Consider the following 23,225-nt stretch of genomic DNA (forward strand, 5'->3'; position numbering starts at 1 on the left):
TTCTCCTATGGGTTATGGGCGCTTTCTTTCAGAGTTGCAACAAGGCTTGGCCCTCTTTTTGGGTGTAGGGAAGGCCAAGCGCGAGGCTGACCTTCCCTTGTGGCGGTAGAAGTGCGGGGTGGGTAGACAGAAGACCTTCTCCGGCGTCCAATCTAAGCCAGCAAGGGCAGGGGTGAGCCAGAACCGCTCTTTGGATGCTTGTCCGGCTCGAGGAGGCAGGCTGGCTAGCCCCTGGTCTGAACTTTGGGGCCTTGCAGGGGTGACCTGAAGGCAGAGTAGTTTGGCTGGCTTACCCTCTTTGGGCGACAGTGAAAGGCGGGCTTAATAACAATTGAGCTGCGCCTGGAGTTGGGTGGACGCCCCATGAGACTGGGGGACGTAGACGGCTAGGCCGTTTCCCCCATTTAGAACCCCGCACTTAGTTTGGGTATTGTTTCCTATTTTGCCTTGTTGCGCTTGTTGTAAGTTAATAAAGTGGCCCATTTAATCCCATACCTGTTGTCGGCTGTATTTATTGGGGAATGCATGGTAAAGGCAGCTAGCGTGCCCGTATGGGCATGCTAGCGCTGATTGCCAGGCTAAACCCCCTATCAGCCGGCAGCAGGGCTTTGCTGCCAGCTGATTGGCTGGCTGGCCTTGGGGGGCGGGACAACTGAGCCTGATCTAGCGCGCAGGCGCTAGACCCGGCTCAGTTCCGTTCCTGGAAGCGACCCCCTCCCACCCGCCCTGTAGCTAGTCTGGGATTAGCTGGTCGTTCTACGGAGGACCGGGTAGGAATTTTTGAGCATTATCTGATTGGCAATATGATGGTGCTTTGTTTTCGCCTACCTCAGACTGGCTATGGAGCGTGTTTGGGTTTGCATAATACCTCTTACTGTCCTGGTCACTGGCGGTAGAAGTGCGGGGTGGGTAGACAGAAGACCTTCTCCGGCGTCCAATCTAAGCCAGCAAGGGCAGGGGTGAGCCAGAACCGCTCTTTGGATGCTTGTCCGGCTCGAGGAGGCAGGCTGGCTAGCCCCTGGTCTGAACTTTGGGGCCTTGCAGGGGTGACCTGAAGGCAGAGTAGTTTGGCTGGCTTACCCTCTTTGGGCGACAGTGAAAGGCGGGCTTAATAACAATTGAGCTGCGCCTGGAGTTGGGTGGACGCCCCATGAGACTGGGGGACGTAGACGGCTAGGCCGTTTCCCCCATTTAGAACCCCGCACTTAGTTTGGGTATTGTTTCCTATTTTGCCTTGTTGCGCTTGTTGTAAGTTAATAAAGTGGCCCATTTAATCCCATACCTGTTGTCGGCTGTATTTATTGGGGAATGCATGGTAAATATGGGTGTGCCCCTTTCTCTTAACAGAACAGGGAAAACCACTTGTTCAAAGCTCCTTGTGCATTTGGATCACAGATTAATAGCAAACAGCATTCATTTCTGCTTCAGTTGTATCACAAGACATGTCTAAGAACTAAAGCATGTAATAAGACCAAACTTACTTCTTTCAGAATCACTACATGGATCAGTGAGACGCACTCTGGCAAGTCCCTCAAGTATGCAACATAATAGTCCAAAAAAATGTTCTGAAAAACAAACAAAAATGTTAGTTGAGAATCTTTAGGTACGGTGCACATTATATAAGATTGACATCAACTAGGCTGAACTCATTTTATAAATGCAGGCCTAGGGGCAGTTGTCTGATGCAAAAATACACTGAGGCAGAACTTGAATTCAAGATTCCATTTCCTTTTGAAGCTACGGGAGTGTGCTTAATGAAGAGCAGATATCTTGTGGCTTGTTCACATTGTCATCTATTTGCAATTTTCTCTCAGCGGATATTTACTAAAGATTTCACATGTCTGGATGAGCTGTCAGTATCTTCTAGTGTAATCACTCAAAAAACCAAGCTAAAACCGATGGAGTGGTGGAGAAGCTTTCAAGGTTAACAGAGCTTTCACACAAATATGGGAATGTTACAAATAGAGATTTCCCCCCCCCCCCCCTGAATAGCCAAAGTTATGAAAAGGGGGTAGGAATTCACAGCAGCAGCCACTGGTGATGTCATGTTGGAAGATCCACCTTCCTGGGTGTCTCACAGGGGTGATATATTCTTTCTTTTAACAATAAGCTTCCATTTTGCTCAAGACACAGGAGAATGGAAACTAAACCTATCACCCTTTTCACCCTTTCCATGGTTTTATTACAAGTACATGCCCTTGTCTAAGAGAATCCTCAGCACCCTAAACAATTCCCAGAGGACACTGGGAGATACCATGACAATTAAATTGGTTTAAAACAGGTTTAGACCACAAAGAATATCCACCTTGCTCCCTATCCTTCCCACAGGGAATATAGGACCAAAACAAGTAATAGTACTTCAAGCATCAATCAAAGCCTTGCTCCATCATTTCAGATGAAGACAATTTAGACCAGGCCACAACAACTGGTAAATCATTTAAGGGGAAACCAATGGAGAATGCCAAGACTTCACTTCAATCATACAAAAGATGAATGCAGCATTCACAGATATTTTGTAGTCATTAAATTATAGCCTGTTGCAATAGTCTTAGGTTACTTTCAGAGTAACCTGCTCAGTTAAATCTCTCAATTTTTCTTCCGTTTGTTATGTGTCTTAAGTCCTGGGCAAAGACAAATGTTTGGCTCTTAGCTCAGTAGTTCCCACTGTAGAATGGACCCTCCTATAAGTGTGCAAAGTCTGGTCAGGGCATTGTACAGGGAGAAAAAATTAAGTTCTGCCTGCAAAAATAAAATAACTTTAAAAATATGCCCGATCTCGTCTGATCTTGAAAGCTAAGCAGGGTCAGGCCTGGTTAGTACTTGAATGGGAGACTGCCTGGGAATACCGGGTGCTGTAGGCTTATACCATAGTCTTTCGAGACTGAAGGTTGCCAACCAACCACAGGTATACTTCAATATAAATCAGTAATTTCAAAGTGAACTCTTTCAAGTTCCTTTTATCTCTCACTTACAGATAACCAAAATATACCTCATCACTGGTTAGTCTGAGAAATGCTTAACTGGGTATACATAATATATTTTAAAATAATGAAGTAAATATGAAACTGTTTCTTAGAAAAAATTATTTCAAAATACGTGTATAATTCAGTTTATTCAGCAAGGGCTAGTTATGTTAATACAATCCTTATCCAGTTCCATATATTTATTTATTTTTCACATTTTTATACCGCCCTTCCTCCAAAGAGCTTTTATACTGCACTTCCTCCACAGGGCAGTGTACACAACTGCACCTCTCCTTTTGTTCTCACAACAACCCTATGGGGTAGGTGAGGCTGAGAGAAAGTGACTGGCCTAAGGTCACCCAGGAAGCTTCATGGCTAAAGGGGGATTTGAACCTGGATCTTCCATGTCTAAGTCCACCTCCCAAACCACTACAGTACCCTGGCTCTCATTCTTATTCAATGTACTGTACCTCATCATTGGTCAGCTTGAGGAATATGTCTCCTAGGATTCCCTGTTGGGGCCAGCTCAACACCCTCTCTTGCAGGGCATGGAGTAAGTCTACATGCTGCTGGGCCAGGTATCGCAAAGAGTTGGGGAAAAAACTGAGGCCAAAAAACAAGATTGTGTTTAGACAGAGCAGTTAACATGTAGCAGAAAAAATGCATCCATAAATAAAATCCAGCAGGGAAGCTCCTAGTCTTTATATAGACCAAGGCAATAAGAAAATTTTCTAGTCTTAATTCAAGGTACTGGTTGCTGGGTGGAGGGTCAACACCCCCCCCCCACACACACACACTGCAGTCCTTGACTGGCTCAGCCCCCACCCCATCCCACAGCTGCTTTTACCAAACAACAGAATTAGTAATCTTAAGCACACTTCAACAATGCACTTTACAAAATGTATAATTTGGTTCTTAGCACCCTCACAAAACTACAATTCCCAGCTTTCTTTGGATAAGACTACCACAGTTAAACTGGTATAAAACTTGGAGGTTCACAAACACTGTTGTCAGGTCATCACTGGCAACCACACACTTAATTCTTGCAACTTCCATAGCCAGTAAGATGTAACCACTTCCTCCACTCCCACAGGGTAGACGGAAATGAAAGTTAAATCCTACTGACTTGTCTTGTTTTTCATTAAGCCTAGTGCTCACAACACACATGGGCAAAACATATTTGGTAGTCCATTTCAGCACCTTCTAAGGTGGGTGGCCACTGTAGCTTATACCTGCTTGGGTGGCTGGAGTCACCCTCTCTCTGACAAGAGTGGAAAGGACTTCAATGTCTGTTCTTGATCCTCATTTTCTTTGTGTGTTGTTGCTGCTGTTTATTATTGCTTTGTTTTTTACTTTTTATTGATGTTATCAAATATGATTGTCAGGTCAGCAGAGGAGGATAGCCCTTGCTTTCCCACTAGCAGAATGGTACAGGAGCATAGGGAGATAGCAAAAGAAGCAGGCAATCCCAAATAGAGCCAAAGAAACAGACACAGGCTTGTTTGTTGCAGAAGCATGTATTGGTAAAAGGAGCAGGCAGAAGAGTAGTCATTCAAACAGCCCAGAAGTCAGGGATACAGCAGGTCACAGCCATGAGAAGACAGTCCAAAATCAGTACACAAACCAACAGCACACTGAAACTCCACCACAACAACCCACACCCAGGAGTCTGTGCTTGCCCCATATATACTGGGGCCAGCCAATAGAGTAGGGCGACCTCATAGTCACAAGACAGTCTTGTGACCCACACTGATTGGCTGTCCAGTGATGCATTGCACCATTCCTCCATAGCCTACGTGACTCAGTACTCATTTCTCCCCAAGTCACGTGACTCCCACCTGCAATAGGTGCAACTGATTGCATCAGCAGTGCTGCCTTGCTGATTGCTTCACACCAGGCCCAGATATCAGGACCTCCTGCCACATCCTGGCTAATAACAATCTCAAGCCTGGGATGCCAAAAACCTGACAATAATGATAAGCTGCCTTGGGTATCCCCATACAGTGAGAAAAGGTGAGATATACATTTATTTTAAAGATGAAATGACATGAGATGAAAGAGAGATGTGCAACAGACCAGTGCAAAGCAGAACATGGGCACATGTTCAGAGCAATGGGTTGAATGGAGAGACAAGAAAGAGCAGAGTAGTGATGAGTGAAAAGCCATTGGCTTGCCTTGAACCATTTAAAGAAAAATATTGCTTTATAAAAGTAGGTACTATTATTTACCTTTTTTCCTTGGTGTTTCTTTTCATTTCTGGTCCATGCAATGTGGCTTTTACTTTGAGGATCAAGGAGAGGTTAACAGCATACTTCCTTTCAGATTCCAGTAAGTCCAGTGCAATATTCTGCCTTTTAGCTGTGGCAAAACAAAATGGATAGATTTGTTGTTTTGGACAGGTTAATAATAATTATTACTCTACTGCTGGAACAAAAATTCTATGAAGGTGGCCCCCAGGATTGGGTGAGAAATAAAATAAAAAATAATAACAAAAAAATTGTGCAGCAAAAATCTTTCAACCAATTCTATACAGTGCTCATTTTTCTCATTAGAAGAAACAGGAATCCTTCTCAGAAAATGCCCCCAAAGGTAACAGAAGCCTAGGACAACCCAAAGGGCAAGTGAATTCCAAAGGACTGTGACCAAACAATGCTGAACTGCTTTATTTATTGTATAGTAATTGATTAGGAACCATGACCTGTGTTTTCTTCAGGCTGATTGTGGACTCACTCTTCAGGATGTGGACTCACCTCCCTGCATTACAATCTCTGAGCATGAACTGGAGGTTGTCCATGACTTTGTGTACCTTGGCTCAACGATCTCCGACACTCATTCTCTCGATACCGAGCTAAACAAGCGCATCGGTAAAGCAGCTACCACGTTTTCCAGACTCACAAAGAGAGTCTGGTCCAACAAGAAGCTGACGGAACATACCAAGATCCAGGTCTACAGAGCTTGCGTCCTGAGTACACTTCTGTACTGCAGCGAGTCATGGACTCTTCACTCACAACAGGAGAGGAAACTGAGCGCTTTCCACATGTGCTGCCTCCGACGCATCCTCGGCATCACCTGGCAGGACAAAGTTCCAAACAACACAGTCCTGGAACGTGCTGGAATCCCTAGCATGTATTCACTGCTGAAACAGAGACGCCTGCGTTGGCTTGGTCATGTCGTGAGAATGGATGATGGCCGGATCCCAAAGGATCTCCTCTATGGAGAACTCGTGCAAGGAAAGCGCCCTACAGGTAGACCACAGCTGCGATACAAGGACATCTGCAAGAGGGATCTGAAGGCCTTAGGGATGGACCTCAACAAGTGGGAAACCCTGGCCTCTGAGCGGCCCGCTTGGAGGCAGGCTGTGCAGCATGGCCTTTCCCAGTTTGAAGAGACACTTTGCCAACAGTCTGAGGCTAAGAGGCAAAGAAGGAAGGCCCATAGCCAGGGAGACAGACCAGGGACAGACTGCACTTGCTCCCGGTGTGGAAGGGATTGTCACTCCCGGATTGGCCTTTTCAGCCACACTAGACGCTGTGCCAGAACCACCTTTCAGAGCGCGATACCATAGTCTTTCGAGACTGAAGGTTGCCAGTACAAATAATTGATTAGGAAAAAAATCACAGGCCAATAGGCTGATTTCAAATGGATCCCACTTCAGAAGTTACCATTAGGATTGTGATTTCAAGCCATACGCAACAGATTACAGTTATCATTTATCCATATTTCTCAAGCATCTCTAAGTTCATCTTTCCAACCACTGTTCTTCCCTCACTCTTACCTGCAACAGAAGATTCCCGTAGTACATTCTCCATTGAGTTATATTTGTTTGGGCCCAATTCCTCTTGCCTTTCATTTTGGTCCTTTGTAATGTGTTCATCACCCCACTCTTTATTGTCCTTGGGCTGTTTCCAAACCATGGATGATGACTGGCTCTTTGACTGAGCATCAGCAGATGAAGGAGATCTGAGACTTTCTTCTGCCTCCAGATTTGAACCTCTTAGCCCTAGAGTCAGAACATGACATCAGCCGAACCAATAGAGGTTTCCTTAACGGCCATTTGACTGATCAAGCTAGTCAAAACCCACTGTAGAAGACACACCAGTTTACAGAGTGAGGGTTCCAACACCATTGTGCCAAAACACTGGAAAAAGAGTAATTTGAATTCAACCAAAAAAGGAGAAAGTGATTTTGAGTTTTGGGAGCAGGCAGGAAAAAGCTGTCATGGGGGTTCCATGATGCCAACTAAGCCGGTTGCCACCATCACATTTTCTAATAGTGAATTCCACAAACTAATTAAGAACTCTAGGAAATTACCATATCATAGTCTCAACTTCTCTCTAAATGGCTGAGAATCACCACCAAAGAGTGAGTAATTGAGCGCAACAATTCATAAGAGCCAGCATGGTGTGGTGCTTCAGGAGCTGGAAGATTCAGGTTCAAGTCCCTGCTCAGTATGAAATTTCCTGGGTGACTCTGGACCAGTCACAATCTCTCAGCCTCACTTACCTCACAGGGTTGTTATGAGGGCAGAGGGAGGGAAGGAACCATGTACACCACCTTGAGCTCTTTGGAGGAAGGACGATTTAAAAAATATGATCAACACATAAAACTCCACATGCACTTACCTTTGATGTTGCCTTCTCCCAATGCCATGGGTCTGTAATCAGAGACTGAACCAGAACAGAACAGAGATTTTAGCTTTACACAAACAACCATCAGTACAGCAAGCTTTTGACAGAGACCTACAATCAGATTTTAAGGAACACTGCTTCTAGATTTTGTTTTGTTAAACTTTCCAAGCTTTGGAAGAGAAAAGATTTTTAACGACTTTGCATGAAATAGTGCAAATAGTGCTTAAATAGTGCTTTAGGTCCTGGAAATTTGGTGCTCTTTTCTCTAACCACAAGGGTTTGAACACTCTGTCTCTCTCCTGGTCCTAGTTCTGGTCAGGGCAAGGGCAGCCCAATTCTAAAGGCAGCGGCATTGTCAGGTGCAGCAGCACTAAAGTGGCTACAGTTGCATCCTGTGGCCCTGCGGCAGCTGCTGGAAGTCTCTTCAGGGGAAGCCCAAAGCCCCACAATAGGGCTTCTTGAGACTGTTCTGGCTATTTTGCCAACACAGTCTTGTGTGCCTCTGTGTCAGGACATCCAGCCAACACAAGAGTTCAGGATCTGGAGGAGTAGAGTTCTGCCAGTTCCACCCCCTTCCTGCCCTGGTTCCTCCTCCTGCTCTGTCTTCCCCTGTCCGAGATCACCCTCCCCCACCTCTGAAGTCCTCACTGCCACCCAGAGCTCTTATCTAGCTCCAGACGATCTCTGGCCAGTACTGGTCTCGGTACCAATTGGAGCTGGGCCAGCACCAGCACTGACTAGGTGCAGAGTGTCGCAGAAATGCCTTATGGCATGTTTGGGACATCCAGCGCTGGCAGTGCTAAAGAGCTCAGGATTGGGCTCTCAGTCTTATCCAGGCTGCAGTTAATAGATTAATATTTATCTGAAATCACAGTGTTGTTCCTGGCTTCATCTACCTGGGATTCTGATCTCCAATAATCTCTTCCCTCTTCCCGCAAGTTGTGGTTGGGCATCAAACATGGTAACAGAGTCTCAAGAAATATGCCTACCATTCCTCAGTATGTAATATAAATACCTTTTTCATAAGTTGCATTGTGCAAAAGATTAACAAAATCTTCATTAATTAACACTGGTTCCGGGAGGTTCAGAGATCGAAAGGGACTTCCTTGTAGAGGTGTCGGCACTGTTTGTGACCCATGCTCTTCCTTTTGTATTCTTCTGAGGAGAGAAAAAAATAAAACCAAGCAACCAGAAAATGTACTTGGAGGTACACATTTGAATTAAGATCTGAAGGCGTACAAAAGTCAAATCTAAAATGAATAATTTGCCTTCCTTTCAAACGACTACAGCAACCCTATCTGGTATACTATAGCCAAACTTCCACTCAGAGGTCATGAGGGGGAAAAAAACACCTATATTCAGATAATTTATCCAGAAATGGAAACAAGTAATTCATTACAGGGAGACTTTGCCAAAGAGCCAAATGTAATTACTTACTTAGCTTTGAGTTTACGAGATTCTTTCCGCTTCTCCTGTTGCAGTTGTTCAATCTTTTGCTGCATTTCTTCTTGCTTGGCACTGATTTCCTCTATCATGGACTTGGCATCACTGAGCTCCTCCTAATTAAAAAAAGGACAGGCTGGCATATGGTGTGGGAAACACAGACATGGGTAACATTTTTTAGAATGCCTGGAGTGCCATCACCTTGTCTTCAGGCAGTGAAAAGGTGAGAAAGCAGATTTGACTGGGTGCGACAAACATCTTACTGCCCAGGTCATTACTGATGCATTTCAAGCAGGCACATTCTTTCACAGGGGATGTCAACAGAGCCAGGATGCTGTAGTGGTTTGGGAGTTGGACTTAAGACTTTAAAGATTCAGGTTCAAACCCCTGCTCAGCCATGAAGCTTCCTTGGTGACCTTGGGCCAGTCACTATCAGCCTCACCTACCTCAAAAAAGAAGGGAAGAACTATGGACGCCACTCTGAGCTCCTTGGAGGAAGGGTGGTATAAAAATGTCAAAACTGAATAAATAATGCCAGATATCTGTTGGAGTTGGAAAATGGTACCAAAAGAAAAGAGGGAGGTCTGTTGCTGTGACTGCTCCCCCACCATTGCCCAGACAGGCAAGAATCTTTCTTCACTGCCATCACTGAAGCTGCAGATATCAGCATGAAGCAGGACTGGCATTTATCTGCTGTCCAGTTCCTAGCCACTATTTGGGAAAGCACCATCCAAAGCAGTAGGGGGGAGAGTGCCATCAGGGGTCCTCGTAGGGCTTTTTCCCCAGGGTTCCCCAGAAGCTGAAGCAGATGATGGATAACATGGAAGAGAACAAAATTCAGTTATAATGTTGTCTTTCATATTTCCACTGCTGACTACCTCTGAAGTAGGTCTTTTATGCTTCAAAAATAGAACTTTTGTGAAACATATTGGGAATCAGCTTGGCAAGAAATCTTTCATCACACCTAATGGCATCTCTTTTCTGTACCTGTGTGTTGCGTGATGCAGCCCTCTCTTCTAGTCCTCAAGCAGGGTATCCAAGTATGCTTGGACTCTACCTTGTTGTGAACGGGGGAGGTGGTTGTCGGTGCATATTGCCTACCTTGAAACAGTTCAAAGAGTTCTTCATCTCTGCCACTTTCTCCTCCATTGCACAACGGCAGCTTTGAACTTTCTCCTCCAGAGCATATTCCCCATGTTGAATTCTTGAAAGTTCCTGCATTGCTTCAGTGAAACCAGCTTTCAGCTCAGAAGCCAGGGCATGCAACTGCATAAAACAGAACACATTTGAATCCAGTTACATTAACCTAGAAAGTTTTCCGTTACAGATACCAATCCTCTAGTTAAACCACCGAACACAGTGGTTCCCAAACTGTGAGCTGTGACTCCCTGGGGAGCCATGACTCCCTGGGAAACCAGCCAGGGGAGCTGTGGAATCCTTGCAAAAAAAACCCACAGCCCTATACAGTTTATAGGATTGTAGTCCTAATGGGGAATTGTGACCAAAAACCCAGTAGGTCAAGGGAGCTACCAGTCAAAAACATTTGGGAACGACTGACCTAATATTATTGTCTCTATTCCCCACCTGCACCTATTTTCCCTTGCAGCTTTCTACCACTGGAGTGACTTTCCATCTGGTGTCCAACTCTCTTCCTCATTCAAGTACCTCGATTTAAAGACATCTGACCGGACTGACCTCCCTGCGCTTTTCTTTCCCTTCATCTCCATTTTGTCTTTAAAAATTGCATCCTACAATGACAAACAAATTTAGAGTGCAATCATAAGCACACGTGCCTGGATTAAGCTCCATTGGATCTAATTGGACATTTCTTAGTAAACATGCATAAAATTACTCTGTTAAGGCACATAATATATGGCTGGATGCAGATTTGTGCAGGTGGAATGAGCTCTTAGAAGGGATCTTTCCTACCCCCTGCCTGAACCCACAGAAAAACCACTCTTGAGGATTAGAGGATCCTTCTGAATAGCACAGGATGGGGAGGAGGGGGCAGAGACAATATCAATACAAGTATCACCCTGCTTGGACAGGTCTGGATGCAACAGATTTGTTCACTAGGTACAAGTATTTTTTTTTTTTTATTCAAGTTAGCAGACTATTACGGAAGCATGACTAGAAGGAAAAGGCAGTAGATAAGCCATGGCAAAATATTCCTTGTGGAAAATGTCCCCATTCCTTGAAAACTCACACCATATCCCTTCTAGATGAAAAGCCTTGCAAAACTGGCAATATGTTTCTGCACAACCATGAGGACTAGAAAAAAAAATATTAACCAAAAAATAAAAGGTTTCTCCTAGATCTGCTTAACCTCACACATATTAACTCAGATCTATATCATGCCTGCATGACTTGCAAGCTGCTGATCCACTTGCATCCCATTGGCCATGCACTGTGGCCTGCCAGGTGCATGACATCTCCATTTTGGTGGTCCCAAACAGGCACAGAAAAGGGTTTATTGAGCCATGAGGGAGGCATGCGTGGTTGGTGGGTTATATTTGGTTTGACGGGTAACATATTGTGCAGTCCGGACCAACACTGTGTTGTGCACTTTAAGTAAGCAGCTGCTTACTGTGCTCCTTGCACGGTTTCTTCAGTTGTAGAAGTGCAGGACTTCCACATTCAATCTGAAAGGACCACATGAATGTGCGGCAGCAGTAAAGAAGGCCAATTCTATGCTTGGGATCATTAGAAAAGGTATGAGAACGAAACGGCTAATATTATAATGCCGTTGTACAAATTGATGGTAAGGCCACACCTGGAGTATTGTGTCCAGTTCTGGTCACCACATCTCAAAAAGGACATAGTGGAAATGGAAAAGGTGCAAAAGAGAGCGACTAAGATGATTACGGGGCTGAGGCACCTTCCTTATAAGGAAAGGCTATGGCGTTTTGGCCTCTTTAGCCTAGAAAAGAGATGCCTGAGGGGGGGCATGATTGAGACATACAAAATTATGCAGGGGATGGACAGAGTGGATAGAGAGATGCTCTTTACACTCTCACATAACACCAGAACCAGAGGACATCCACTAAAATTGAGTGTTGGGAGAGTTAGGACAGACAAGAGAAAATATTTCTTTTCTCAGTGTGTGGTTGGTCTGTGGAACTCCTTGCCACAGGATGTGGTGATGGCATCTGGCCTGGATGCCTTTACAAGGGGATTGGACAAGTTTCTGGAGGAAAAATCCATTAGGGGTTACAAGCCATGATGTGTGATGTGTATGTGCAATCTCCTGATTTTAGAAATGGGCTATGTCAGAATGCCAATGCAAGGGAGGCCACCAGGATGAGGTCTCTTGTTATCTGGTGTGCTCCCTGGGGCATTTGGTGGGCCGCTATGAGATACAGGAAGTTGGACTAGATGGGCCTATGGCCTGATCCAGTGGGGCTGTTCTTATGTTCTTATGAAGGAAGGAGCTTCTTTGTTCCCGTGGTTCAATGATTTTCAATCTTTTTCATCTCATGGCACACTGGCAAGGCACTAAAATGGTCAAGGCACACCATCAGCTTTTTGACCATTGACAAGGCACACTGTGCTATCAATGGGGGCTCACTTCCCCCAATGGTCCTATTAATAAATGACTCTCTCCCAAATTCCGGCAGCACACCTGGGGACCATTCGTGGCACACGGCACAGTGGTTGAAAATGACTGCTGTGGTCCCTAAACTCAAGCAACTGAAGAAACCATGATGGGAGAAGGTAAGGAGGCAGCTGATCCACTTCCCACTTGCTTTTAGTCTCTGGAAAGCAGGTCATCCAGGTTGCACCCATGGGGGGCTGGAGGGAGGCGGTGGTGGTGGCAGATTCAGAGTGAGGGGTATATTGAATCTGCCACATTCTCTCTCTCTCACACACACACACACACCCCACCATCTGCTACTTATACAATCCACATCACCTCACCTAATGGATGGGCTGCCCCTGTTTTTACGTAGTATGTTTGTTATTCAACAGAATGCCCAGTTATGAAGCCAACCGTGTATGTTTTTGCTCTGAGTTCCTTTTAGGATTACCAGCAAATATCTTACAGCATGCACACAAACACAATTAATGCGGGGTCACCTTTCCCTATAGCAGCTAAACCAGATATTTCGGCTTTAAATTCCGACTAATGAGAAACTATGATCACAACCATTACTGTCACCTGCCTGCCTGTTCTTAAAACTTAGTGCTACAGGCATGAATAGTTTCCTTCACACTTTCAGGACATTGCTAGATTAGGGCACTTATGCGTGAAGGCTTCACATGCCTTAAACTTTGAAATGGTGATTCTCACACTAAAATATGTAAGAACATAACCGGGGGCAATTTTTATTCCAGATCAGATGAGAATGTATGACTTTGAGAATATATTCTGACAGCAGCTTAAATGGGTACATCTTGATTGAGCCTGTCAATCAGGGGAGGCCCCAAAGTTTGGCCAGACTGGGTGCTGTCTAAGGGCCCATGTCCATTGGAGAGTCCCCTTGGCCAGGCTGACCACTAGTGTTAGGGATAGAATTCCATGCACCCTCAGGGAAGGGGAGGTACAATGAGGACCCAGTGCTTTGTTCCAGAGCTCCTAGCAACCTGGTATCGACACTGTTTTCAGTGCCATATACATTTTGCATTTTAAATTTTTAATAGCATTTACATTTTAATGCTAGTTATTAATAGTATTTACATTTCACATTCACATATTTGGTTAGCTTTGTTTTGTTTGTATATTTTTTCCTGTTGTTGGATATAGGTTTTACCAAAAGTATCAAAAGCCTTGCTTATCCTTTTAGTGTTCTGGATTATTCAGAGCACCTTGCTCATTTTTACCTGGGCAATCTGTGTTGCAGGGTTAATCACTGGCACACTTTCAGTTTTTCCTGTGGGAATAAAGAACTTCAGTCAATTAGCAGGACTTATTAGGCTTTCTATATATAAAATGGGGGCACAGTGATTTGCAGTTCACTTTAGATGCAAATCTTTCTTTTCTAGAACATACGGTATAGTCCTGAGTTTTTCTTTTTTCTTTTCCCCGCCCCCCCCCCACCATCTACCACAATTGGAATTACTGCAAAGTGTTCCAATTTTGTCCAGTTTTGGAAAAGAGACTAGTGGTACTATGGAAGCCTATGGCTACATCTTAGTACTTATGGGATAAACTGTGAAAAAGTGTTGGATAACAACTCTAGGGCAGATTTTGTGATATGTCAGTTCAGTAAACAGCAGAATCATATCTGATTGGTAAGGATATGGTTAAACACATTTAAGATTTTTACTATATGGCAATTTTTGCAACCCAACCCAATTAATATCTCCTGCGTTTCAAGCTTGGTGATCCGCTTCATTTAGAAATGGCCTCAAACATCTGACTGCCAAAGTAAACCTAATTATGCTAACCATACAGTACATGTGATAAACTCACTCAGTGACAGGGGCACATCTCCCTAATGGTGATTCATATGTGCAATGCCTTCACTTTTTCAATACAGGTTGGGCAGGAGAAGCCTGGGAGCAGAAGAAGATTGGACTGCTTATCAAAGCAGCCACTTCACCTGAAAACCTATACTGAATAAATTATGAGGAAAGGCTACGGCGTTTGGGCCTCTTCATCCTAGAAAAGAGGCGCCTGAGGGGGGACATGATTGAGACATACAAAATTATGCAGGGGATGGACAGAGTGGATAGAGAGATGCTCTTTACACTCTCACATAACACCAGAACCAGAGGACATCCACTAAAATTGAGTGTTGGGAGAGTTAGAACAGACAAAAGAAAATATTTCTTTACTCAGCGTGCGGTTGGTCTGTGGAACTCCTTGCCACAGGATGTGGTGACGGCATCTGGCCTGGATGCCTTTACAAGGGGATTGGACAAGTTTCTGGAGGAAAAATCTATTAGGGGTTACAAGCCATGATGTGTATGTGCAACCTCCTGATTTTAGAAATGGGCTATGTCAGAATGCCAGACGCAAGGGAGGGCACCAGGATAGGTCTCTTGTTATCTGGTGTGTTTCCTGGGGCATTTTGTGGGCCACTGTGAGATACAGGAAGCTGGGCTAGATGGGCCTATGACCTGATCCAGTGGGGCTGTTCTTATGTTCTTATTTGTTAACCTTTAAAGTGATATGAGACCCTTTGCTGGTTTTGCTGCAACAAGCTAACATGGCTATTTGTCCCCAGGCATAGACAGTATTCCCTACATTCTATTTTCTTCTTTACATTTTTTACATTCCCTTGTTTTTTATTTCTCTGATTCAAAGGGAATAACTTTTCCACTGATGTAAAATAGGTTTAACAGCAATTTCTTCTTCTCACTCTGGAAAGTAGTTATAATCCTATGAAAGGGACTCAGAATTTTAAGGTGAAGACCAAGCATCTTCACCAAACTGCAATTCTCAAATTGTTTGCAATTCTCTGAAACTTTTTGTGTGCTGGGAAGGAGGGAGGAGGAGCCATGACCATTAACAGGTATAAAACATGCATGTTTAAAATTTAGTTCTGGCTTTATTCTCTGTGTGAGTGCCTGCTCTAATGAGGTAGACTGTTGTTGAGGGGCAGGCATATGTTGATGTATTGGTGACGTTGGGTAGGAGAGAGTCTTAGTGGATTTGCTGGGCGTGTGCACAGAATAAAACACCACACCTTTTATATAGCAAATTGAGTTATCAAGGTAATAAAGCCTGACATTCCTTATTATACTCTTTAGAGAACCTGGATTCTTAATTGTTCTCTTACATAGTGATCCCCTCTTTCAGCCAATGCAAACAATTTCTCAGCAAGAGGTAGGAGTCAGAAAATAATGAGGTCGTCTTTTTGCTCCTATGTTTCCACAGTTCTTATTTCAGCCCTCAGCAGGTTTAGATATTTGGCTGACAGAAAATTGAATTTTTCATTTGTGGAAGAAGCATTGTGCTCATTCAGGGGTTTCTCCCATGAACAGATAGGTCCTTGTGAGAGTACACGACTCCTTTCATGAGCAGAAGGAGCTTCCGAATGGTTGCTTCTAACTCCCAAATGTTAAAAACTGGAGTACTTTACCCAAGAAAGCTCTAACCTTTCATTTGCAAAAGTCCTTTCATTGTCAACAGTTATTAGTTCAACATTTATGCTGCTTTTTGCTAAAAAAATTCCAAAGCATCTCTCTCTCTCTCTCTCTCTCTCTCTCTCTCTCTCTCTCTCTCTCTCACACACACACACACACACACACACACACACACACACTACAAGTAAAATACAGTTCTATGCCTGTCTTGCCAAATTGTCACCCAAAATGTCTCTCTAGTGAAGTAACTGATTGACAACTGTTACCATTTATAAAGTGTTTGCTCCTCCTTTGCTTCCACATGACAGCCCCAACTAGCTAACAGTATATCATAAATAACTATTAATAACAAGGATTATTGTTATTATTTATGTTATTATTGAAATAACAAGAATTCTAAGGATTATTTAGGAGAACATCTAATCTGACTCTGAATGAATAAGACACAAGATAAATGTGGGTGACTGCTCTAACAAAAATTGGAACAAGAAAGCCAGCATGAATGCAACACTTGAAAACCTACATCCTTCACCACTGACCATTTGTGCATGCACAAACCCTTCAATAGAACACACATTGATACAGAGACAATAATGACATAGAAAACTTGATACAGAGAAAATAATACAGAGACAACTACCAGTCTTGTCTAATCCCTGCTGTGACATCAAATAAACTGAAAACACACATTGAAAGCACAATCACTCCACATCCACTTTCCCTGCTGCGGGGAGCTCTGCCAGAAGTCGTGCCGGGCTCCCCACACCCCAGGGAGGCTGTAGGAGGCTTGGGTAAGTGCACCCAAGCCCCTGCAGCCGACTGAGCGGCACGATCCTGGGGATCACGCCACTGCCTTCCCCCCGCCTATAGGCTGCAGAGGGGGGCAGAGACCAGGACCCTCAGGCTGGGGCGTCACGACGCCCCAGTTTGAATAGCACTGGAATAAGCAATGTGTGTGTCCCATGGGGAACCTAGTGCACAGTATTGTCCCAGTACAACCTGGGGCCCCCGGCAACCTGGCACAAGAACACTGCTTATGCTGTTTCTATGGAACTATTGGAGGTTGTTATTATAGTCAGCTATGTTCCTCACTTCAGCCATTTCTACTCAATGTTGCATATGCACAACAGGGACCATATGTGTACACCTGTGGACTGGGCAGAAGTGGGTTAAGGAACAAGCACCTGTGTTCTCTGAATGAGATGGCTAACAGGTTGAGGCAGAGCTTTTGCTTCAGGGCTGTGTTCTTCTATATCAGGGTGGTGGGTCATAGAATGGAGTCATTGCCCTCCCCCCCCAGATACAGCCAAAATGCAACCGCCGTCACATCTAAGCTTTGTATTCTGTAAAATCATTTTAGTTCACCAGAGTAGTGTTTCTTGAACTGCCTGTCACAATCTGATTTTTGGGAGTCATGGGCCCGCCGCAACTGGAAGCTGCTTCCGGGTTGTGCCCGCCATAGTCTGTGTTGTCAATTAATGTTTGCAAGAGACATGATGCAGCATGACACGGCCAATGATGCAGGTTGTGACCTGGAAGCTGCTTCTGGTTTCCCATCGCATATTGCTTCACAGCTTCCTGGTTGTGGAAGACCAGGACCTACCGTGGATACTGAAGTGGGTTGCAAAGGTAAGGAATTTGGGAACTGCTCCACTAGAGAGAACATTCTGTCAGGATCTGAACCTCTCTCTGAAAATATACTTTACCTTCTTTTCTTTTTGAATCCATTCTTCTTAAATTATTTTGGTTATTTTCAGTCCAGTGAAGACATCTGTCCCTTCAAAGAGCATTTCTTTTTTCAGAAAAAGACATCCCATGATTTGGGAGGAGGCAAGCATGTGAGTTCAGTGATGAATCCGATTATCTAACTCCTATTTTCAGTGGAGACGAAAGTATAATGGAGTTAGTGATCCATTTTTTGTTCGTAATGCTGCATCCTGGAAAAAGAAAAAAAAGTTGAATAACTCTTATCTTAGAGGAGCATATTTGTGGCGCAATCCTAAAAGCGCAGCTTCTGCATCAGCACAGTGTGTGCTGCACTTGTGCTTGTATTTGCATAAGTGCTGTTAAACCACTCGACAAGGCAGAGAAGTTGCCGGTGCTAGTGTAAAGACCCATGTCAGCCTGCATGCACCAGCAGAAGCCCCATCTAAAAAAATGGGTCCTGGGCAAAAATGTTGGAGAACCACTGCTCTATAGAGTTCAACTTCAGAATGTAGGTAAACTTGCACTTTAACCCCATGGCAGAAAGCTGACACGGCCTCCCAATTTGTCCCCAGCTTCCCAAATCACCTTGCTTCCCAAATCACCTTGTCCCCAGCTTCTCTACTCAAATTTTTTTCTTTTTTTAAAGACTGCATTAGAATGTTATGTGTTTGCACGTAACATATAGTTCAGTCTTGGTCAACTGTGAGCCCAATCCTGTACTTGGCGGCACAATTCCGTGCCGCCGAGCACTGGCAAGCCTCACCGCTGGGCTCCAGCCCATGCTAGCCCAGCGCCAGCCGGGGCTGGGCTAGCGCGGGGCGGTCACCCAGCCTCCATGCCTCGGTGGTCTCCCAGACCACCAAGTTGTGGCATGGTAAGCTGGGGCGGGACAGGGGCAGGAGGAGGTGTTCCGGGGAGGGGGGAAGCCGGCGGGGGGCGGAGAGAGGGCGGGGGGAGGCATGACGTGGAAGCGTGACGCAGGGAAGGGGTGAGCTGGAGGCATGCCTAGGGGAGGGAGGGAGGCGGGTCCGCAGAGCTCTGCTCCACAGGATCCAAGGCGCTTGTGGAGGGCTCCGTGCCCTGCACAAGCGCCTATACCTTACTGCCGACCTTTAGGCCGGCAGTAAAGTGAGTAGCCCCATTACAGTGCTACTTACCTTACCCAGGGGAAGGGGATGAAAATCCCCTTCTCCCAAGGCGCCTCCTGTGGTAGCCTGGGGCATGCAGGATCTGGCAGCATCCGTTCTCGGTGCCACCAAGCCTGGGCACCCCAGGCAGCTCAGGATTGGGCTGCCCCTCTCCTATTCCACTCCTTTATTAATTGTCATTTCTTTCTTTCATCTGCTTCTTCAACAGTTGGAGATAACAAAAATTTTCTGTCAGAAAATGTAAGATACTAAGCACCTTGGCACAGGGACTTGCAGTTCTTGTTTTTTGCCCATCTTCCCCTTTGAAGTGCCCTGGGTTCTGATAATGACTGCACAAATCATAATAAATCCACAGAACGTCTTTTGTCCCTCTGTTGTCTTCATGAGCTAGGAAAAGCATGGGTGATTGCTATCAAATAGGCTCCCACACTGACTGCCACAGTCCATTCGTGCCTTTCAAAAGAGATATGAGTAACAATCTTTGTGCTAGTCAATATTTGGTGCAATGTTGTGCTAGCCCAGTGGTTCTGAAACTCTCTGGGAGAGTTTGAGAGCCAGTAAGTCTTTGCAGGGGCGGGGGGAGGAGGCAGCGGGGGCGAGGGGAAGGTAGCAGCGTGACCCCCAGGATCGCGCCGCGCAGGGGGCTGCAGGGGCTTGGGTGCACTTACCCAAGCCTCCTGCAGCCTCCCCAGGGTGCGGGGAGCCCAGCGCGACTTCTGGCGGGGCTCCCCACAGCAGGGAAAGCGGATGTGGAGTGATCGCGCCCCGCCCCCGCAAAAGCAGAAGTGGAGCGCGATCGCTCCGCATCCACTTTCCCTGCTGTGGGAAGCTCTGCCAGAAGTCGCGTCGGGCTCCCCGCACCCCGGGAGGCTGCAGGAGTCTTGGGTAAGTGCACCCAAGCCCCTGCAGCCCCTTGAGCGGCACGATCCTGGGTATCGCGCCGCTGCCTTCCCCCCCCCACCTATAGGCTGCCCCTGCCCCTTAAAGGGGCAGAGACCAGGGCCCTCAGGCTGGGGCGTTGCGACGCCCCAGTTTGAATAGCACTGTGCTAGCCAATAATTGTATTATTTGCAGTTTTGGCTGCAGTTGTTCCCAAAGTATGGATCAGGACCCAATGGTGTGTCATGACCTGATTTTAAGTGGTTTCCATAGCAGCTAAGTAGAGCCTCCAATGAAAACACAGAAGGATTAGATAACTGAGGGCGCAATCCTAACCTGTTATGTCACTGCTTTCCAGCACTGGCATAAGGGGACTGCAGCAGCTCTGAAGTAAGGGAACAAACTTTCCCTTACTTTGAGGAGGCCTCCGTGAGTGACACCCACTGACATCCCAAGTGCAGGATGCAGCACATGTCCCATTGGCACCGCTATGCCAGTGCTGGAAAGCACTGATATAAGGGGTTAGGATTGCACCCTAATTACCTCAAACCTTGATGTTTTTCAAAAATCAAAATTGCCCTGTAAAGAGCTCCTGCAGTTTGCAAGCATGCGTAAATATAGAGAGATAAATGTCCGAGCATCTTTTTTCTGGTTGTTATTATTATGTGTAAGTAAGTAAAAATATTATTTCTTTCTAGATTTTTGTTAAAGTCTTATAAACCTAGATGGGTCCCAATCGAGTGTCATTTTAAAAGTGGGTCCCAGTGCTAAAAAGTTTGGGAACCACTGCAGTATACCAAAAGTAGCATGGACACACCATACATTGCATCCTACATGTAATATACCACAATCAAAATCCCATTTTGTGAAATCAAGCATTAGATTCTATATTTAGGATGTGATCCAGTCAATATAAAGAACGTTAAGACTTACTGATTTTGGGACTGAGTAAATGATCTGAGTACCTGATACCATGGCACTTCTGGGCTTATCAGAAGTGAACCTGATCAGAAATGTAGACAAGACCATCAGAAGTCCCATTTGGAAGAAAGATACAATGATAAAACACCATATTTTAAAAAATACAGTACCAACTGATTTCTTTCCCAGAATTAAACATGTGTTTATGCTTTACCATTTAAATCAATGAAATTAAAAATAATTATTGCTGAATTGTGCCTTTAGCATGCCAACTATGGGATAATGAGGATAATTATGATGATAATTATGGATGATGATGATGATGATGATGATTTTAGGCCACTAAGGTTGCAATTCTGTACACATTTATTGGGAGTAAGACCCATTGAACTCAATGTGACTTACTTCAAAGTAGACATCCTTAGGCTTACACTGCATGTCTCCATCATGGTGACTACATTGCTAAATAATCAAGAACAGACTTTTAAAAAATTTAAAATAATGAAGATAGGAATTTGTTTTCCTCCATTCCTTTCTAAAATACTTTGTATGTAAGAATATATTGAAAAGGCAAATACACTTTTAAATCTACCAGAGGCTTCTATTTGGTTTAATGAGGGGAAAAATAAGTAATTTCATTTAATATTGCATTCCTGAAGTCTAAATAATTCCAATTTCTTTTAATTTTAAAAGTAAAAAGCTACTGCATTATGAAATAGTGGAGTCTTTTTATTCTCATATTGCTTTTAGCCATCAAAAACTAATCATCCAGTATCTATATTTATTAGACTTCATTACATTCCAGTTTGAGAATAAATATCCCAAGCTATATAGACAAAAGCCTAATCCATGATGATAGATCTCTTGCTAGAGATATCTCACTGCCTGTGAGTGTAGTGTTAATTCATCATCTACAAGATGTACATTTTAAACTTTATGCTATTATGAAATAAAAATACTTAAGTAAGCTTTAAAAAAGGAAAATACAACACATTTTAAACTTACCCCTGCCAGATGTGCTCAGTTTCTTGAAATAATGGTACTTTCCCAAGCAGGGAACAATTACTCTCTAAAAACCAAGGTAAGTGGCAGCTACAGCACTCTGGCTTTTTCTGAACTGGGTCTATCACATGCTAATCATTAATTTCAAATCCAAGCATATCTAATCTAAAGCCTTCTAATTATGCAATCCTCAGGTCACATCCTTGTGTCCCTGCTGGTTAACATATGAAGATGAACTGTTAAAACAATACTCCCATTTATTAAACTGTACATTGTGGCTGAGGGTACTTTTTGGTAGCAAAACAAAGCTACCAGCTTAGCTGTGACTTGAAGCAATATCCTTGGCTTCTTTTTAGAAAGAGAAAAAAAAACATGCGGGGGGCAGAATTCACACTGCACAGGCTTTGCAGATGAACAAGGATGTAATCCATCTCATACTACCCTGATTTTGACAGCCAAGGTCAGAGATACTTCCAGAGGGCAGTGAGATCAGGCATTTCCAAAAGACCCTAGGAAAGGACCCACCATCTCAACAGCACTGCCATTCTCACTTTACACAGTGTACCCAAAAAGAGAGAACTCTCCATTTGCACATCCCACTTCTTTTGGATAAGAGGTACATAGCTCAGCAGTAAGACACATGCTATGCTTGCAGAAGGTCCTTAGTTCAATTTCTAGCATCTGTAGTTAAAGAATCAGATAACTGGAAGGAACTCTGCTTGAGCTTCTGGAGCTCTGCTGCCAGTCAGCGTAGACACTACTGAGCTAGATGGCTATACGCAGCAACCAATAGAAGGTGCTTTGCACAAACCCCCCAAAATCATGGAGCAAACACTGGCAAATGACTGAAAGCACCAAATTCACCCTCAAGCAGAATCCCAGAGGTCACATCCATCATTTTTCAACCTAAAACAATACATGTGGTAAAATTGTCTTAATTCTTCTCTTGGAATCAGATTCTCAAGCTACTTAATGTGAAACCAAGGTGCCAGGGTAGACACTTTCAGAAGTAATTTAACACAAAAATACCATGGACCAAATACAAACAGCAATTAGGTCACAATCAGTGTGCATCTGAGTACTGTGACTGTGTGTTGGATTTATGACTCCATGGTCTATCTTCTGCCACTTAAGGGAAAGTCCCAGAGATTAGTTCCAGGCCTTATTTTAGGGGAGACTGTCCTAGCCTTCACAACAGCTGTTTGAGCAATTGGATTGTCCTGTAGTATGAATGGCTCCCTACAAGCACCTGCTGTACCATTTAAGAAAAACCACATGATGGGACAAGACTTGCCCCCTCCCCCAAGGGAATGAAGTCTTTTATCGTCTGCAGAGGGGCTCACTCCAGCCTTGATAATTTTCGGATAGCACTGTTGACCTTTGAGGTGGTCAAAGTTTGAGATCTGCTAATTTTGAGATCTGCTAAGTTTGAGATCTGCTAATTTAGAAATGCAATACTAAGGACATAGTTCTGTGATGGACCAAAATTCAGCTGTCATGAA

At 44.4% G+C, this 23,225-nt stretch overlaps 1 protein-coding gene across 1 annotated transcript in view; it reads right to left on the minus strand.

Annotated features, from left to right (window-relative positions):
• The window catches only part of ARHGEF33 (Rho guanine nucleotide exchange factor 33), a 42,070-nt gene extending 24,276 nt beyond the window's left edge, over positions 1-17,794 (minus strand). The window contains exons 1-10 of the mRNA XM_066623626.1: positions 17,773-17,794; positions 13,856-13,905; positions 10,136-10,300; positions 9,029-9,150; positions 8,607-8,749; positions 7,586-7,630; positions 6,739-6,963; positions 5,192-5,321; positions 3,434-3,566; positions 1,482-1,565 (exon numbers count right to left, since the gene is read on the minus strand). Coding sequence (XP_066479723.1) covers positions 1,482-1,565; positions 3,434-3,566; positions 5,192-5,321; positions 6,739-6,963; positions 7,586-7,630; positions 8,607-8,749; positions 9,029-9,150; positions 10,136-10,300; positions 13,856-13,905; positions 17,773-17,794 — 1,119 coding nt within the window. The remainder of the gene's footprint in view (positions 1-1,481; positions 1,566-3,433; positions 3,567-5,191; positions 5,322-6,738; positions 6,964-7,585; positions 7,631-8,606; positions 8,750-9,028; positions 9,151-10,135; positions 10,301-13,855; positions 13,906-17,772) is intronic.
• Between the last annotated feature and the right edge of the window lie 5,431 nt (positions 17,795-23,225).

This window comes from Tiliqua scincoides, chromosome 1, assembly GCF_035046505.1.
Source record: "Tiliqua scincoides isolate rTilSci1 chromosome 1, rTilSci1.hap2, whole genome shotgun sequence".
Taxonomy (NCBI): domain Eukaryota; kingdom Metazoa; phylum Chordata; class Lepidosauria; order Squamata; family Scincidae; genus Tiliqua; species Tiliqua scincoides.